This window comes from Oncorhynchus masou, chromosome 24, assembly GCF_036934945.1.
Source record: "Oncorhynchus masou masou isolate Uvic2021 chromosome 24, UVic_Omas_1.1, whole genome shotgun sequence".
NCBI lineage: Eukaryota > Metazoa > Chordata > Actinopteri > Salmoniformes > Salmonidae > Oncorhynchus > Oncorhynchus masou.
In genome coordinates, this window is record NC_088235.1 from 72,022,413 (window position 1) to 72,038,668 (window position 16,256).

At 44.7% G+C, this 16,256-nt stretch overlaps 1 protein-coding gene across 3 annotated transcripts; it reads left to right on the top strand.

The window, feature by feature from the left end:
- The first annotated feature begins 10,112 nt into the window (after positions 1-10,112).
- LOC135512575 (transcription factor BTF3 homolog 4-like) lies at positions 10,113-15,838 on the top strand. 3 transcript variants are annotated; one of them, XM_064934736.1, is made up of 6 exons: positions 10,113-10,270; positions 11,189-11,250; positions 12,263-12,376; positions 13,926-14,127; positions 15,299-15,358; positions 15,463-15,838. In XM_064934736.1, the coding sequence occupies exons 1-6, from the start codon at positions 10,237-10,239 to the stop codon at positions 15,507-15,509; spliced, it is 519 nt and encodes a 172-aa protein (XP_064790808.1). In that variant the 5' UTR covers positions 10,113-10,236; the 3' UTR covers positions 15,510-15,838. The 3 variants fall into 3 exon arrangements, with proteins under 3 accessions (XP_064790808.1, XP_064790809.1, XP_064790810.1); XM_064934737.1 differs by lacking the exon at positions 10,113-10,270 and adding an exon at positions 10,330-10,505; XM_064934738.1 differs by lacking the exon at positions 10,113-10,270 and adding an exon at positions 10,530-10,548.
- The last annotated feature ends 418 nt before the right edge of the window (positions 15,839-16,256 follow it).

Consider the following 16,256-nt stretch of genomic DNA (forward strand, 5'->3'; position numbering starts at 1 on the left):
CCTAACTGTCACATCTACACCCGCTCCCCCTCTCCGGTGCTGGAAACCCATCATTATGCACACCTGGAAACCCTTATTACGCAAACCTGCACCACTTTATGAGGTACACCTGGACTCCATCGCTATCCTAATTACTCCCCCTTTATCTAGCACTCCCGAGCATCACTCTTCGGGCAGTATTGGTTTTGTTTCCTTGTCCTTCGCCATCACCAGAACCAGCTGGCAAAACTGGGAACAGCTATGGATGAGTTCCTCCGCATTCTTCAAGGTTTTGACATTTCCGGAGTGGCATCACCTCCAACAGGTGGAGGATTCTCTATCACATGTCGACCAGCCCAGCGAGCCAGCACCCCAGACCATCCAACAGTCCGCCAAGGTCAGTGATGCCCGTTTGTCACTCCCAGACAAATATGACGGGTCTCCATACAAATGATGTTGCTTCCTACTCCAGTGCTCCCTATATTTCACTCACCAGATGTGAGCCCCCACCACCGAGATGTCCAAGGTTGCCACGGTTATTTCCCTGCATTGGAGTGGGCTACGGCCATCTGGGAGAGAGGAGGAGGAGCTGAGTTCCTGTGAGGGGTTCATGGCTTTGTTCAGGGGGTCTTCTTTGGCCAGACAACGACGGAGTATGCCCTCACCTTTCGGACAGTGGCAGCATCCAACGGATGGAATGAGCCGGTGCTCTGCACACTATTCTGTCTGGATAACCTTCTTCGGGACCGTTGGCACCCCCATCGCCTCTCTCCCTCCTTTGTTGACCGTCAGAGCCTGAACCCATGGAGGTAGGGGCCACACCTCCACGCAGCTGAGTGAGGCTATTGGAGACAATTTGGGCCCTGCTCCTATTGTGGCCAGGAGGGGCACCAGCTTCAACAGCATCCGGAATGGGTCTCTAGGGGCACTTTTGAGCTCAACTCAAAAGATGGCGCACAGAATGCAAAAATATTCTTAGAAATATTTAACCTCCACACATTAACAAGTCCAATAGCTTAAATGAAAGATAAACACCTTGTTCATCTACCCAGCGAGTCAGATTTCTAAAAGGCCAAAAATGTTATTTGTCATTTTTTTGTTAATTATTTGTTAGACTTACTCTAAAAATTGAGAATAAGCAAGTGAGTTGGGAGAAATTATTTTTGTTATTTAGTTTCCTAATAATTCTGCACACTAATAGTTACCTAATAATTGTGCCCACCTATATATTCCCATGAGAAAAACAAAACTCAGATTTCCTTTGTTAAACATTCAGGTTAGAGGTTCAATAACATTTTGGATTGACTAAGAGCGATGTGTTTGTTCAACAATAAAATGAATACTGAGGGATTCAATTTGCCTAATAATTGTGCACACAGTGTTTTGCGCATTCATGAGGCACACAGAACCTGGCAACAGGCATGTTGCTTATCATTGACACACAATTAATGCCTGGACTAATATGGACCCCTGAGTTAGCCTCATTGACTGTTTCTAGCTAACCTATTACTGTACAGCACCACCTGACCTTGAAAGGATGAACTCTGAAACCCGCACTAGCTGTCAATGTTGTTTTCTTGAGTCTTCACTGTGATTTTCAGCAGTATTATCATAGATGCAGGTGCTCAGAACTAAAGACATCTGCTACTCTTGAGGTCCTCAGAGCCCTTAGAGCCTGTGCAGAATGACATGGCCAATTGATTGTTTCAAGCTCGCTATCAGTCAGTGAGAGAGTGCCAGGCAATCTGAAACATCAACTCAGCGGGTGTTCCTCCATTGAAGCTAATAGTTCAGTTTCACAGTCTTCTGGAATCCCAATATGGCAGCTCATTGTTACCACATGAAAATATGGGTTTTGAATTCTTAAGAGACTTTTCTAGCTGGCCCAGCCGTTGAGGTTGCTGTTGTGTCTTGCAGATTGTTGGCCTATCTCTTTGACCTGCTGTGGTACTGTTGACTGAAGAAAAAATTGTTTTTGACACATTTGAAATTCATGTCTGTCTGTTCTAACTGAGAGTACTCTGTTCTACTACCTCAGATCTCTTGGCCCTACCCACCCCTACGGGAGGGCAGCTCCCTCTCAGCCCAGTCCAACACTTCCTCTGTCCTGGCAACCCAATGGTGGAACCAGCTTCTTCCTGAAGCTAGGACAGGAGTCCCTGCCCATCTTTTGAAAGCATCTGAAACCCTACCACGTCAAACAGTATCTTCAATAATCCTTCTATGCCTGTGTTATGTGGATGTCCCACCTAGCTATCTTAAGACGAATTCACTAACTGTAAGTCGCCTGAACAAGAGCGTCTGTGTTATGTACTTGAGTGAAGACCCAAAAGCGGTTTTAACAGAAAACAGAGTTCTTTAATGAAAAACAGGAATGGCATAAATCCTCTTCCAACGTTGTCAATGGAACAAAAAGAACGTTAGTATAATGCAGGATGCACCTGCCAGGCAGACTCCGACAGGATAGGACAAGGTGGAAGCAAACGGGACGACAGCTTGCTTCTGGCATGAAAAACACAAACAAGAATCAGACACTGAAAGTAGCAGAAACAGAGAGAGAAATAGAGACCTAATCAGAGGGGGAAGAGAGAACAGGTGTGAAAGAGTGAATGAGCTAGTTAGGGGAGATGTAGAACAGCTGAAGAATGAGAGACAGAGAAGGTAACCTAAAAAGACCAGCAGAGAGAGACAGAGTGAAGAGAAAGGACAGGAACAGACATAACAAGACATGACAGTACCCCCCCCCACTCACCGAGCGCCTCCTGGCGCACTCGAGGAGGAAACCTGGCGGCAACGGAGGAAATCATCGATCAGCGAACGGTCCAGCACGTCCCGAGAGGGAACCCAACTCCTCTCCTCAGGACCGTACCCCTCCCAATCCACTAGGTACTGATGACCACGGCCCCGAGGGCGCATGTCCAAAATCTTACGAACCCTGTAGATGGGTGCGCCCTCGACAAGGATGGGGGGAGGGACGAGCGGGGGCGCGAAGAACGGGCTTAACACAGGAGACATGGAAGACCGGGTGAACGCGACGAAGATAGCGCGGGAGAAGAAGTCGCACTGCGACAGGATTAATGACCTGGGAAATACGGAACGGACCAATGAACCGCGGGGCCAACTTGCGAAGCTGTCTTAAGGGGAAGGTTCTGAGTGGAGAGCCATACTCTCTGACCGCAACAATATCTAGGACTCTTGGTCCTACGCTTATTAGCGGCCCTCACAGTCTGCGCCCTATTACGGCAAAGTGCCGACCTGACCCCCTTCCAGGTGCGCTCGCAACGCTGGACAAAAGCCTGAGCGGAGGGGACGCAGGACTCGGCGAGCTGAGATGAGAACAGCGGAGGCTGGTACCCGAGGCTACTCTGAAAAGGAGATAGACCGGTAGCAGACGAGGGAAGCGAGTTGTGGGCGTACTCTGCCCAGGGAGCTGTTCTGACCAAGACGCAGGGTTACGAAAGAAAGACTGCGTAAAATGCGACCAACAGTCTGATTGGCCCGTTCGGCTTGACCGTTAGACTGGGGATGAAAGCCGGACGAGAGACTGACGGAAGCCCCAATCAAACGGCAAAACTCCCTCCAAAATTGAGACGTGAACTGCGGGCCTCTGTCGGAAACGACGTCAGACGGAAGGCCATGAATTCGGAAAACATTCTCGATAATGATCTGAGCCGTCTCCTTAGCAGAAGGGAGCTTAGCGAGAGGAATGAAATGAGCCGCCTTAGAGAATCTATCGACAACCGTAAGAATAACTGTCTTCCCCGCTGATGAAGGCAGTCCGGTGATGAAATCTAAAGCGATGTGAGACCACGGTCGAGAGGGAATGGGAAGCGGTCTGAGACGGCCGGCAGGAGGAGAGTTCCCAGATTTAGTCTGCGCGCAGACCGAACAAGCGGCGACAAATCGACGCGCGTCACGTTCCCGAGTGGGCCACCAGAAACGCTGGCGAATGGAAGCGAGCGTACCCCGAACGCCGGGGTGGCCGGCTAACTTGGCAGAGTGGGCCCACTGAAGAACGGCCGGACGAGTAGGAACGGGAACGAACAGAAGGTTCCTAGGACAAGCTCGCGGCGACGGAGTGTGAGCGAGTGCTTGCTTTACCTGCCTCTCAATTCCCCAGACAGTCAACCCGACAACACGCCCTTCAGGGAGAATCCCCTCGGGGTCGGTGGAGACCTCAGAAGAACTGAAGAGACGAGATAAAGCATCAGGCTTGGTGTTCTTTGAGCCCGGACGATAAGAAATAACAAACTCGAAACGAGCGAAAAACAGAGCCCAACGAGCCTGACGCGCATTAAGTCGTTTGGCTGAACGGATGTACTCAAGGTTCCTATGGTCAGTCCAAACGACAAAAGGAACGGTCGCCCCCTCCAACCACTGTCGCCATTCGCCTAGGGCTAAGCGGATGGCGAGCAGTTCGCGATTACCAACATCATAGTTACGTTCTGACGGCGATAAGCGATGAGAGAAAAACGCGCAAGGATGGACCTTGCCGTCAGAGAGAGAGCGCTGAGAAAGAATGGCTCCCACGCCCACCTCTGACGCGTCAACCTCAACAACAAACTGACTAGAGATGTCAGGTGTAACAAGAATAGGTGCGGATGTAAAACGATTCTTAAGAAGATCAAAAGCTCCCTGGGCGGAAACGGACCACTTAAAGCACGTCTTAACAGAAGTAAGGGCTGTGAGGGGAGCTGCCACCTGACCCCGAAATTACGGATGAAACGACGATAGAAATTAGCGAAGCCCAGAAAGCGCTGCAGCTCGACGCGTGACTTAGGAACGGGCCAATCAATGACAGCCTGGACCTTAGCGGGATCCATCTTAATGCCCTCAGCGGAAATAACGGAACCGAGAAAAGGGACAGAGCGGCATGAAAAGTGCACTTCTCAGCCTTCACATAAAGACAGTTCTCCAAAAGGCGCTGGAGGACGCGTCGCACGTGCTGAACATGAATCGAGAGAGATGGTGAAAAAATCAGGATATCGTCCATGTAAACGAAAACAAAAATGTTCAGCATGTCTCTCAGGACGTCGTTAACTAGTGCCTGAAAGACAGCTGGAGCGTTAACGAGGCCGAAAGGAAGAACCCGGTATTCAAAGTGCCCTAACGGAGTGTTAAACGCCGTCTTCCACTCGTCCCCCTCCCTGATGCGCACGAGATGGTAGGCGTTACGAAGGTCCAATTTGGTGAAAAACCTGGCTCCCTGCAGGATCTCGAAGGCTGAAGACATAAGAGGAAGCGGATAACGATTCTTAACTGTTATGTCATTCAGCCCTCGATAATCCACGCATGGGCGCAGGGACCCGTCCTTCTTCTGAACAAAAAAAAACCCCGCTCCGGCGGGAGAGGAGGAGGAGACTATGGTACCGGCGTCGAGCGAAACCGACAAATAATCCTCGAGAGCCTTACGTTCGGGAGCCGACAGAGAGTATAATCTACCCCGGGGGAGTAGTTCCCGGAAGGAGATCAATACTACAGTCATACGACCGGTGTGGAGGGAGAGAAGTGGCCTTGGAACGACTGAACACCGTGCGCAGATCGTGATACTCCTCCGGCACCCCTGTCAAATCGCCAGGCTCCTCCTGTGAAGAAGAGACAGAGGAAACAGGAGGGATAGCAGACATTAAACAGGTCACATGACAAGAAACATTCCAGGATAGGATAGTATTACTAGACCAATTAATAGAAGGGTTATGGCGCACTAGCCAGGGATGACCCAAAACAACAGGTGTAAAAGGTGAACGAAAAATTAAAAAAGAAATGGTTTCGCTATGATTACCAGAGACAGTGAGGGTTAAAGGCAGCGTCTCACGCTGAATCTTGGGGAGAGAACTACCATCTAAAGCGAACAAGGCCGTTGGCTCCCCTAACTGTCTGAGAGGAATGTCATGTTCCCGAGCCCAGGTCTCGTCCATAAAACAGCCCTCCGCCCCAGAGTCTATCAAGGCACTGCAGGAAGCAGATGAACCGGGCCAGCGGAGATGGACCGGAAAGGTAGTGCGTGATCCAGAAGGAGAGGCCTGAGTAGTTGCGCTCACCAGTAGCCCTCCTCTTACTGATGAGCTCTGGCTTTTACTGGACATGAGGTGACAAAATGACCAGCGGAGCCGCAGTAGAGACAGAGGCGATTGGTGATTCTCCGTTCCTTCTCCTTGGCCGAGATGCGGATACCCCCAGCTGCATAGGCTCAGCATCCGAGCCGGCGGGGGAGGGTGGCAGTGATGCGGCAGGTGGCAGTGATGTGGAGAGGGGAGCAACGGAGAACGCGAACTCCTTTCCACGTGCTCGGCGACGAAGATCAAACCGTCGCTCTATGCGAATAGCGAGAGCTATTAAGGAGTCCAGACTGGAAGGAACCTCCCTGGAGAGGATCTCATCCTTAACCTCGACGAGGAGACCCTCCAGAAAACGAGCGAGCAAAGCCGGCTCGTTCCAGTCACTAGAGGCAGCGAGAGTGCGAAACTCAATAGAATAATCCGTTATGGATCGATTCCCCTGACATAGGGAAGACAGGGCCCTGGAAGCCTCCTCCCCAAAAACAGAACGGTCAAAAACCCGTATCATCTCCTCCTTAAAGTCCTGAAACTGGTTAATACACTCAGCCCTCGCCTCCCAGATTGCCGTGCCCCACTCACGCGCCCGTCCGGTGAGGAGAGAAATGACGTAGGCGATGCGGGCTGCGCTCCTGGAGTAAGTGTTGGGCTGGAGAGAGAACACCACATCACACTGAGTGAGGAATGAGCGGCACTCAGTGGGCTCCCTGAGTAACAGGGCGGGTTGTTGATCCTGGGCTCCGGAGACTCGGAAACCCTGGAAGTGGGCGGTGGATCGAGGTGGAGTTGGTGAACCTGTCTTGTGAGGTCGGAGACTTGGACGACCAGGGTCTCAACGGCATGTCGAGCAGCAGACAATTCCTCCTCGTGTCTGCCTAGCATCGCTCCCTGGATCTCGACGGCGGAGTGAAAAGGGTCCGGAGCCGCTGGGTCCATTCTTGGTCTGATTCTTCTGTTATGTACTTGAGTGAAGACCCAAAAGCGGTTTTAACAGAAAACAGAGTTCTTTAATGAAAAACAGGAATGGCATAAATCCTCTTCCAACGTTGTCAATGGAACAAAAGAACGTTAGTATAATGCAGGATGCACCTGCCAGGCAGACTCCGACAGGATAGGACAAGGTGGAAGCAAACGGGACGACAGCTTGCTTCTGGCATGAAAAACACAAACAAGAATCAGACACTGAAAGTAGCAGGAACAGAGAGAGAAATAGAGACCTAATCAGAGGGGGAAGAGAGAACAGGTGTGAAAGAGTGAATGAGCTAGTTAGGGGAGATGTAGAACAGCTGAAGAATGAGAGACAGAGAAGGTAACCTAAAAAGACCAGCAGAGAGAGACAGAGTGAAGAGAAAGGACAGGAACAGACATAACAAGACATGACAGTCTGCTAATTGACTAAAAGGTATATATATTTTTTTATAAAGTGCTGTACTTTTTGTACAACAAATGTTCTGTATTAAGACATTTTTAGAAGGGATTCTCTCACCATGAGTGCTCAGCCAGCTTACCACTTACAGCGCAGTCACTTTAGCTCATCTGATGATGAGTAGATCACCTCTATCCTTTCAGTGGTTTTAAAAGGATTTACTTTAACATAACAGTGTTTACTTAAACCGTGTTGACATCACATTACGTATATTTATGGACTATGTATACAGCTGAAACAGAATGTGCAAAGGTATCCAATGAAAGTCACATCGGTGCAGTGTAACATATATCAAGTCACTGCAGTACAACTTGTCTGTAAATGCCTCATCTGTGTTGAAACATGGCCTGGAAGCGTTTTCCGATCCCAAGGCTCAAGTGGTTTGAGATATGTGATTAACAAATGAATTATGTGTTCTTGAGTAAAAAATAAAATGTGCAGATGTTGTGTTTGTGTTAACCATCATGCCAACAATATGCATGCCAAAGATCAGCATTGGTGAAAAACATATGGAAATTAAAACACATTCATTGTATTGTTGAAAGTTTGTATTGCTATATCTGCTCTTTCCTACTTCAAAAACAATATAGGCTACAAGTTCAATGATCCCTTTAGTATAAACTAAATTATATACATTTTTCTACAAATGGCCTTTTATGTTCAAACTGTGAATTTGAAGTGTTTTGGAAGTAGGCCTAGACTATGTTGACAGGTAATTTTTATTAAGTTCAAATTAATTTGCCGTTATGAGGAAGTGATTTATAGAGACTTGTTAGAATAGTTCTGTTTGATTGTGTTTTAACACACCAAGCTTTTCAAAAAAAAAATGTTTTCTGACAGGTTCCCCTGTATATCACTCCCATACCGTAGGAGGGTTAATGAGCTTCCCCATTTCTCTTTTCCCCTTTTTTGTGAACATATGTGAAATGCACTTTTCAAACTGTGAAAGACAGCAATACCCCCAAAAATGTATAAATATAGGCTAAAACTGCTTTTCCAATAGAAATCCCCGATTACACTCGTAGGCAATGTCTTGGAGACATTGGCTGCATTCCAAACTCAAAGTTGACAGCCCTTGGCCCTAACCCCTCAGCCCTTGGGTGAATCCCCGCAGCCGTGGGTTCAAATGATTAGCCAAGCAAGGGAAGTTTGCAACGTAAGCCCTCAGCCCTCGTTTTTAATGGAGTTTGCGAGTGTACAATTACGTTCACTTCGGGGCCTGAAAGGAAAGTCTGCCAAAACTTTAAACCTCAATGTCAATATGGAGTCAACATACAAGTGTAAGTTCAAAGGAATGTAAATAAGTTAGAAACTGTGCTACTAATGCACAAACACATCTCATAAAAGTGTTGATGTTTTTGTTTGGTTATCTTTTGGAAATTGTAGAAATAAAACATTTTCTTTCTTCAGAAGTTCCAGCTAGGCAGGCTAACGTTAGTTAATTTGCTAGCTTTCATACAGTAGGCGTAAATTAATTATTATATAGTTAATATAAGTAGACATGCAATCATAATTGACTGTAGCGCATATAAATCTTCCGATGGCTGATAACACAATCGTCGCGGGATGAAGGAATTTCTGCCCTGCAAGCGTAAACTCCTCAGACCTCAAGACAAATCATCAGAAGTGTCCAGTGTTGCCAACTACTTTTCAGGATATGTTGCTAGAGGCAGGTTGATTTGTTGCTGAATGACGTTGTGATGTCATTGTGTGATAACATAAAAACTGTGTCATTACGTAGAATACACAATAACTCTACTCAAATTGACTGGCCATCTCGGCAAAAAATATGATTTGACATTTGTTCAGGTACAGACTCCCACTCTTTTCTGTACTTCTGGTTGTACAATTGTGATTGAGACATGTTGATTGATGTTGTAAGTTCAGTTCAAGATCAAACATTCATGACCAACTATATTCATTGGGGTTGGCTCGTCGAACCCATACTACTGCTGCTTCAGTCGACCAACAATGATTTGCAATTGACTGAAATTGCTGCTGGCCTGCTGCTGCCTGTGCACGAGCTGAGCGCCTGCTGCTGGTCACTCACAATGCACTTTTGCAGCCAGGCACGTGTGTTGTGACTGAGTGTGTGACAGACAAAATCGTTTTTTTGTAATTTAGAGGGAAAATGCGTGCATTTTAGCGTTTGAGTCACTTTTCAAAAGTTGCTAAAATTTCCAAAAACTTTTTAAAAGTAGCTCAATTTGTTGCTAGGTGCTGTTTGAAAAAAAAGTTGCTAGGGTAGTCTGAAAAGTTGCTGAATCCAGCAACAAAATTGCTAAATTTGCAGCACTGGAAGTGTCCACTTAATTTGAGGGGAGAAGGTGTGTCTTTTCAGTGTTTGGAATGCAGCCATTGGCTAGATAAGCTATTGCGTGGCCACACGTCATCGGCTCTAACGGTCGTCTCGCACCGAACTGCGAATGTGCAAGCACTCCTTCAATATAAAGTTATTTTTGAGGAAAATGAAAACGTGTCAGTTTGTCACTTTTAACAAGGTTGGAGTAATAACATGTTCAACTACTTAGGCCGTTTGCTCGAATCTAGGTTGTACCCCTCAAACATCGGCTTGGATATTTGGTCTATTTCCGGGAAGTCTTCGAATGTTGCGCTTCTGGGTGTAGAAACTCAATGGCAATACGCAACAAAGCGCCCAGGCGGCTGGAAAACCACTCGAAGAAGAAGAAATGGGTCAGTCGAAGACCGCGGATTGGATGATGAGTTCGAATCAAGCAGCGCGTCGGGCAAAGTTTGTGAAGATGAATGTTATAAATGGACAACACTCGTATCGAAAACTGGAACCTGTGTAGGTTGTTTTTAGCTGAAAAGTTTTGTGATTTAGTTCAGGTTAGTTATTTGTTTTAGTTTGGTCGTTTATTTTTGTATTTTGTTACATTTTTGGGAACCCTGTTTCGATCCTGCACAGTAGGTGGCGGAATGCACATTACATTGTGCGATCGCCAATATACCATAGAAGAAGATCTTCGTCATATCCTCCTATCTTTCGTTGCCGCATGTTTCCTCTGATATTTGTGGATCAGGTCTGGTATATTGTTTTTACGTCCATTTTAGAGTGGTTTTATGGTAAACAATTACGTGTGTGTTTGATATTTGACTGGGATTGATGTACCTTAGATGAAAAGAGGCAATGACACTTCATAGGATACCCAGCAAATCCACTGTTTTCATTTTGTTAACTGGCTCGAGTTAGCGTGCTAGTCTGTCTGGTTAGCCTGGCTATATCTGGCTATTTGTTTGCGTCTTCAACAGACAGCATCCCTTTTGTGAAAGATGTCGCATGTGGATTAGGCTCGTTATTGAAATTGTAGCTATGTTCTTTGTTTCACTGTTCTCCGTGGGTAGTTAAAGTTCGATAGCTAGTAACAACGCCCTCTTGACAAATGTGGTTAACTAGCTCGCATATTGAGGTTCTCTAGCGTGTACAGTTAGCTGGCTATCATAGCTAGCAGCTAGTTAAGTGAGGAATGCCGAACTCCATTCTCTGAGCGTTTCTCGGCTAGTTGGCTTGGCAGCAAATGTATGTTGACGCAATCCATAATACTTCCAGTCAAATTATGGATAAAACTGGTCATCTGGAGCAAATTGTTCTGATACTAGTGTAGATAATTGACAAGATAACAACACATATGCCTCCACATGAAAACAGTTCAGTTGCTAGTTTACATGTTTTAGTTTAACTTCTACTCATCTGTCATTTTTCCAGGTAGAAACATGAACCAAGAAAAATTAGCAAAACTTCAAGCCCAGGTCCGGATAGGAGGAAAGGTAAGCTAATTTCCCTATTTAGAGATTCAACAGGAAGTACATAGGGTGCGTTCAGCAGGACAGAATGGTGTGCAATGTTTAAAGGTAGTCAGTGATATGACCTAAATGCGCTAAGTAAACAGCATAGTGGGTCAATTTCCGCAACAACTAAGTGCATTGGAGCGCAAGGTTAAACTTATCCACTGTTTGTCCCATGCCTACCTATAGAAGTTTGAAGAGAGCCCGTGCACATGTGCAGATACTGTTTGAGAGTGAAGTCTTGCACCATGCTCATCGCAATATCTGTGGTGCTGCTTGTGCAACGTCATTTTGCTGACTATTTCAATAGAAACTACTGTTTTGTATGAAAAGTTGAAAAATGTTGTGATTATGGGGTGTGCTGCACAACTCTGTCATGGTCTCAACTACTCTTGGGTTCAAATTCGAAGTTTGGTTATGCATCAGCAGTCTTTCTCTTGTCAGTCACTCAATTAGCCCAAGGCAGCCACTCAATTTAGCGTAGGGCCCCCAAAAGGCTAGGGCCAGCTCTGCCTGCATGTGTGGGTATGGATGTGGGTACACAGACACGTGAGCCACTCTGGCCCCTCATGGGGTGTTTTTTTTGTCCCGACCCCCACCCCCATCAAAGTTGCACATCCCTTTTCTACATGTTGGAGACATGTCTATCTGAACATTCCAAAAACATTGTGTCCTGTTGAACGTGCCTCTGAAATGTGTATTAAATCAAGTCAATCTTGATGAGTTAGATCTATATAATACATTTTTATCAAATGACAATATAGACTAAAAGTTGTTTAAAATGGCACATTATTTTTGTCATTTAAGGTGACACATGTTTAAAATGAAATATATGCTTACTACTTCTGTTTATATATTTGCAAATGTTTTTATTTTTAATCATCAGCCGTATGGTTTCCGATACTCCTGATAGGTTGGTAGAGCACTGGGCACACCACTGCTTTATTTAACCTCTATTGATGTACATTCTTACATCTCCCTGTGTTGTTTTCAGGGCTCCGCACGTAGGAAGAAGAAGGTCGTACACAGGACGGCAACAGCCGACGACAAAAAACTTCAGAGTTCGTTAAAGAAATTAGCTGTCAACAACATTGCTGGTATTGAGGAGGTAAACACAGCTACCATTATACATTTTGTGTCATCTTAAGTTCTTAAATGTTGTATTTTGTTAGTTTCATGCCTCCCTTATACAGTGCCTAAAGAAAGTATTCATACCCCTTATTCCACATTTATTTTGTTACAACCTGAATTCAATATGGATTCAATTAGGTTTTCTCACCCATCTACACAAAATGGCCCATAACGACGAAGTGAAAACCATGCTTTTGGAAATATATTGAAAATTAAAGAAAATATATTTCCTATACATAGGAGTCAGTACTTTGTAGAAGCACCTTTTGCAGTAAGTCTAGGAGCTTTCCACTCCTGGATTGAGTAACATTTGTGTACTACTATTTTCAAAATTCTTCAAGCTCTGGCAGATTGGTTGTTGATCATTGCTAGACAACCATTTTCAGGTCTTACCATATATTTTCATGTAGAGTTAAATCAACTGTAACTTGGCCACTCATGAACATTCACTGTCTTCTTGCTAATCAACTACAGTGTAGATTTGGCCTTGTGGTTTAGGTTATTGTCCTGTTGAAAGGTGTCTGGTGGAAAGCAGACTGAACCAGGTTTTCCACTAGGATTTTGCCTGTGCTTAACTCTATTGTTTTTTTGTGGGGTTTTTCGTCCTGAACGATCATACCATCACATGATGCAGCCACCACTATATGGAGAGTGGTACTCAGTAATGTATTGGAATAGTTTATATTCAGGATAAAAAGTGCCTTGCTTTGCCATATTCTTGTTAGTATTACTTTAGTGCCTTGTTGCAAACAGGGTGCATGTTTTGGAATATAACATTTAAAAAATCTGTACAGGCTTTCTTTTCACTCTGTCAATTAGGTTAGTACTGTAGAGTGACTACAATGTTTTATCCATCCTCAGTTCTCCCCTATCACAGCCACTAAACTCTGTAACTGAAATCCTGAACGCTTTTCTTCCTTACCGTCAACTGAGTTAGGAAGGACGCCTGTATCTTTGTAGTGACTGGGTGTATTAATACAAAGAACTTCACCATGCTCAAAGGGATAGTCAATGTCTTTGTGGTTGATTCTGTTTGAAACTCACTGCTCGACTGAGGCACCTTACAGATAATTGTATGTGTGGGGTACAGAGATGAGTCATTCAGAAATCATGTTTAACCTTTTTATTGCACACAGTGAGTCCATGCAACTTACGTGATTTGTTAAGCAAATCGTTACTCCTTAACTTATTTAGGCTTGCTATAACGGAGGTTGAATACTTATTGACTCAAGACATTTCAGCTTTTCATTTTTAATGGAGTTGTAAACTTTTTCTAAAAACACAGTTCCACTTTGACATTATGCAGTATAGTGTGTAGACCAGTGACGCAGTCTCAATTGAATCCATTTTGAATTCAAACTATAACACCCCAACATCTGGAGAAGGTCAAGTGGTGTGAATACTTTTTGAAGGCACTGTAGATGTTGAAGTCTCTTGTTTGGACTGCAGCCTAGCTTTGGGGACTAAACTTGGAGTAGAATTTTGAAGTGAGCAAACCCCCCCCCCCCCCCCCTTACTGTCACCAGGTAAACATGATCAAGGATGACGGCTCAGTGATCCACTTCAACAACCCCAAAGTGCAGGCATCTCTGTCGGCCAACACTTTCGCTATCACCGGCCATGCCGAGACCAAGCAGCTCACGGAGATGCTGCCGGGCATCCTCAGCCAGCTGGGCGCCGACAGCCTCACCAGCCTGCGCAAACTAGCAGAGCAGTTCCCTCGACAAGGTGGGTTGGTCCTCATGTAAAATCATTATGTTAGGGCTGGGGTATATTCACAAGGAACCAACTGGGACAAAACGGGGAGGGACCAAGCAAAATGTGTCAAATAGAAGCTCTCGATTTGTTGCAAAACCTTTTCCGTTGCAAAGGGAAATTCTGTTGCGGTGTGCACTGGAGATTATTTTTAGACCTGAGGAACGTCTTGATGCTTACTATATATACAATTGAAGTTGGAAGTTTACATACACTTAGGTTGGAGTCATTAAATCTCACTTTTCAACCACTAGACAGTGGTCTAAACCGGCCATTAAAAAGCCAGACTACGGTTTGCAACTGCACATGGGGACCAAGAGTGTAATCTTTGGAGAAATGTCCTCTGGTCTGGTGAAACAAAAATGACCATTATGTTTGGAGGAAAAAGGGGGAGGCTTGCATGCCGAAGAACACCATCCCAACCGTGAAGCATGGGGGTGGCAGCATGTTGTGGGGGTGCTTTGCTGCAGGAGGGACTGGTGCACTTCACAAAATAGATGGCATCATGAGGAATGAAATTTATGTGGATATATTGAAGCAACAACTCAAGATATCAGTCAGGAAGTTAAAGCTTGGTCGGAAATGGGTCTTCCAAATGGACAATGACCCCAAGCATACTTCCAAAGTTGTGGCAAAATGGCTTAAGGACAACAAAGTCAAGGTTTTGGAGTGGCAATCGCAAAGTCCTGACCTCAATCCTATAGAGAATTTGTGAGCAGAAATGTAAATGTAACTGAAAATGCATGTGTGAGCAAGGAGGCCTACAAACCTGACTCAGTTACACCAGCTCTGTCAGGAGTAATGGGCCAATATTCACCCAACGTATTGTGGGAAGCTTGTGGAAGGCTACATGAAACGTTTGACCCAAGATAAACAATTTAAAGGACAATGCTACCAAATAGTAATTGAGTATATGTGAACTTCTGACCCACTGGGAATGTGATAAAATAAATAAAAACTGAAATAAATCGTTCTCTACTATTATTCTGACATTTCACATTCTTAAAATAAAGTGATCCTTGCTAACCTAAGACAGGGAATGTTTACTAAGATTAAATATCAGGAATTGTGAAAAATAGTTTAAATGTATTTGGCTAAGGTGTATGTAAACTTCTGACTTCAACTGTGTATTTTTATATTGCAGTGCTTGACAGCAAAACCCCTAAAGCAGAAGATATTGAAGAAGAAGATGACGATGTCCCAGGTAAGGATGATTCCATTTGCAAGGGAAGTATTTCAGACACTTCAGAAAGAACATTACATAATTTCAACCTGTAAAACCATCCTTTGTTTTCCTCTTCTCTTCAGACCTGGTGGAGAATTTTGACGAGGCATCAAAGAACGAGGCAAACTGATTGATCTTCCCCTTGAGCCCCATACAAGGATTGGAACTGCAATTATAAGAAACTAAGGCGACTTCTCTGATGTTTTAACTTCTAGCTACGAAGACCTATCATTTCAAACACTATCCCGTCAACCAGAGACTTGTGTATTTTGAAATGTCCCAAGGATGCAGTCCTAATCAGACTTGCTTGCTCACTTAAACTCCCAACACATTGGTCAACGGTTCAGTACTTTTCACCACATTGTTAGTCTCGAACAGGATTGCGGTGGTCATTTTAATTAAAGCTAGTCTTAATAATCATTTTGTTTTTACGAAACAAAATAAAGGTGATTAACATTTTCTACATGGTGCTGTGGTCTTTCTGGCTGTTGAAAGGGGATTTTGTTTTTGAAGACAACAGCTGCCACCCTGGCCATCATTGTGTCAAGATGCATAACTATTTAGTCTCTATTTAATTTCAAGCTGCCTTGCAGCGATGATGACATCCAATGTGATATTACACTGACATGGATGATATCAAAGATGGTCATAAGGACTTTTGTGGTATTTTTTAGATCCATATGTTTTCTGTGGTTTCATGTACATAGGTCATAATACCCAAGTCATATCACTTAAACCACATAAAGACATGAAAATGTAATATGTCATATGTGCAGTAAACACATTTTGGCTAGAAATAAGAGCACATTTTCTGTAATGGAATGATCTCATTAAGTAAACATATATTCTAATATAGTGTACACTGCTTTAGAAAATG

Coding starts and splice junctions, on each gene's coding strand:
- LOC135512575 (XM_064934736.1), top strand. CDS start 10,237: ATGGACAACACTCGTATCGAAAACTGGAACCTGT. Junction 10,271..11,188: donor TATCGAAAACTGGAACCTGT/GTAGGTTGTTTT, acceptor TCATTTTTCCAG/GTAGAAACATGAACCAAGAA. Junction 11,251..12,262: donor AGGTCCGGATAGGAGGAAAG/GTAAGCTAATTT, acceptor TGTTGTTTTCAG/GGCTCCGCACGTAGGAAGAA.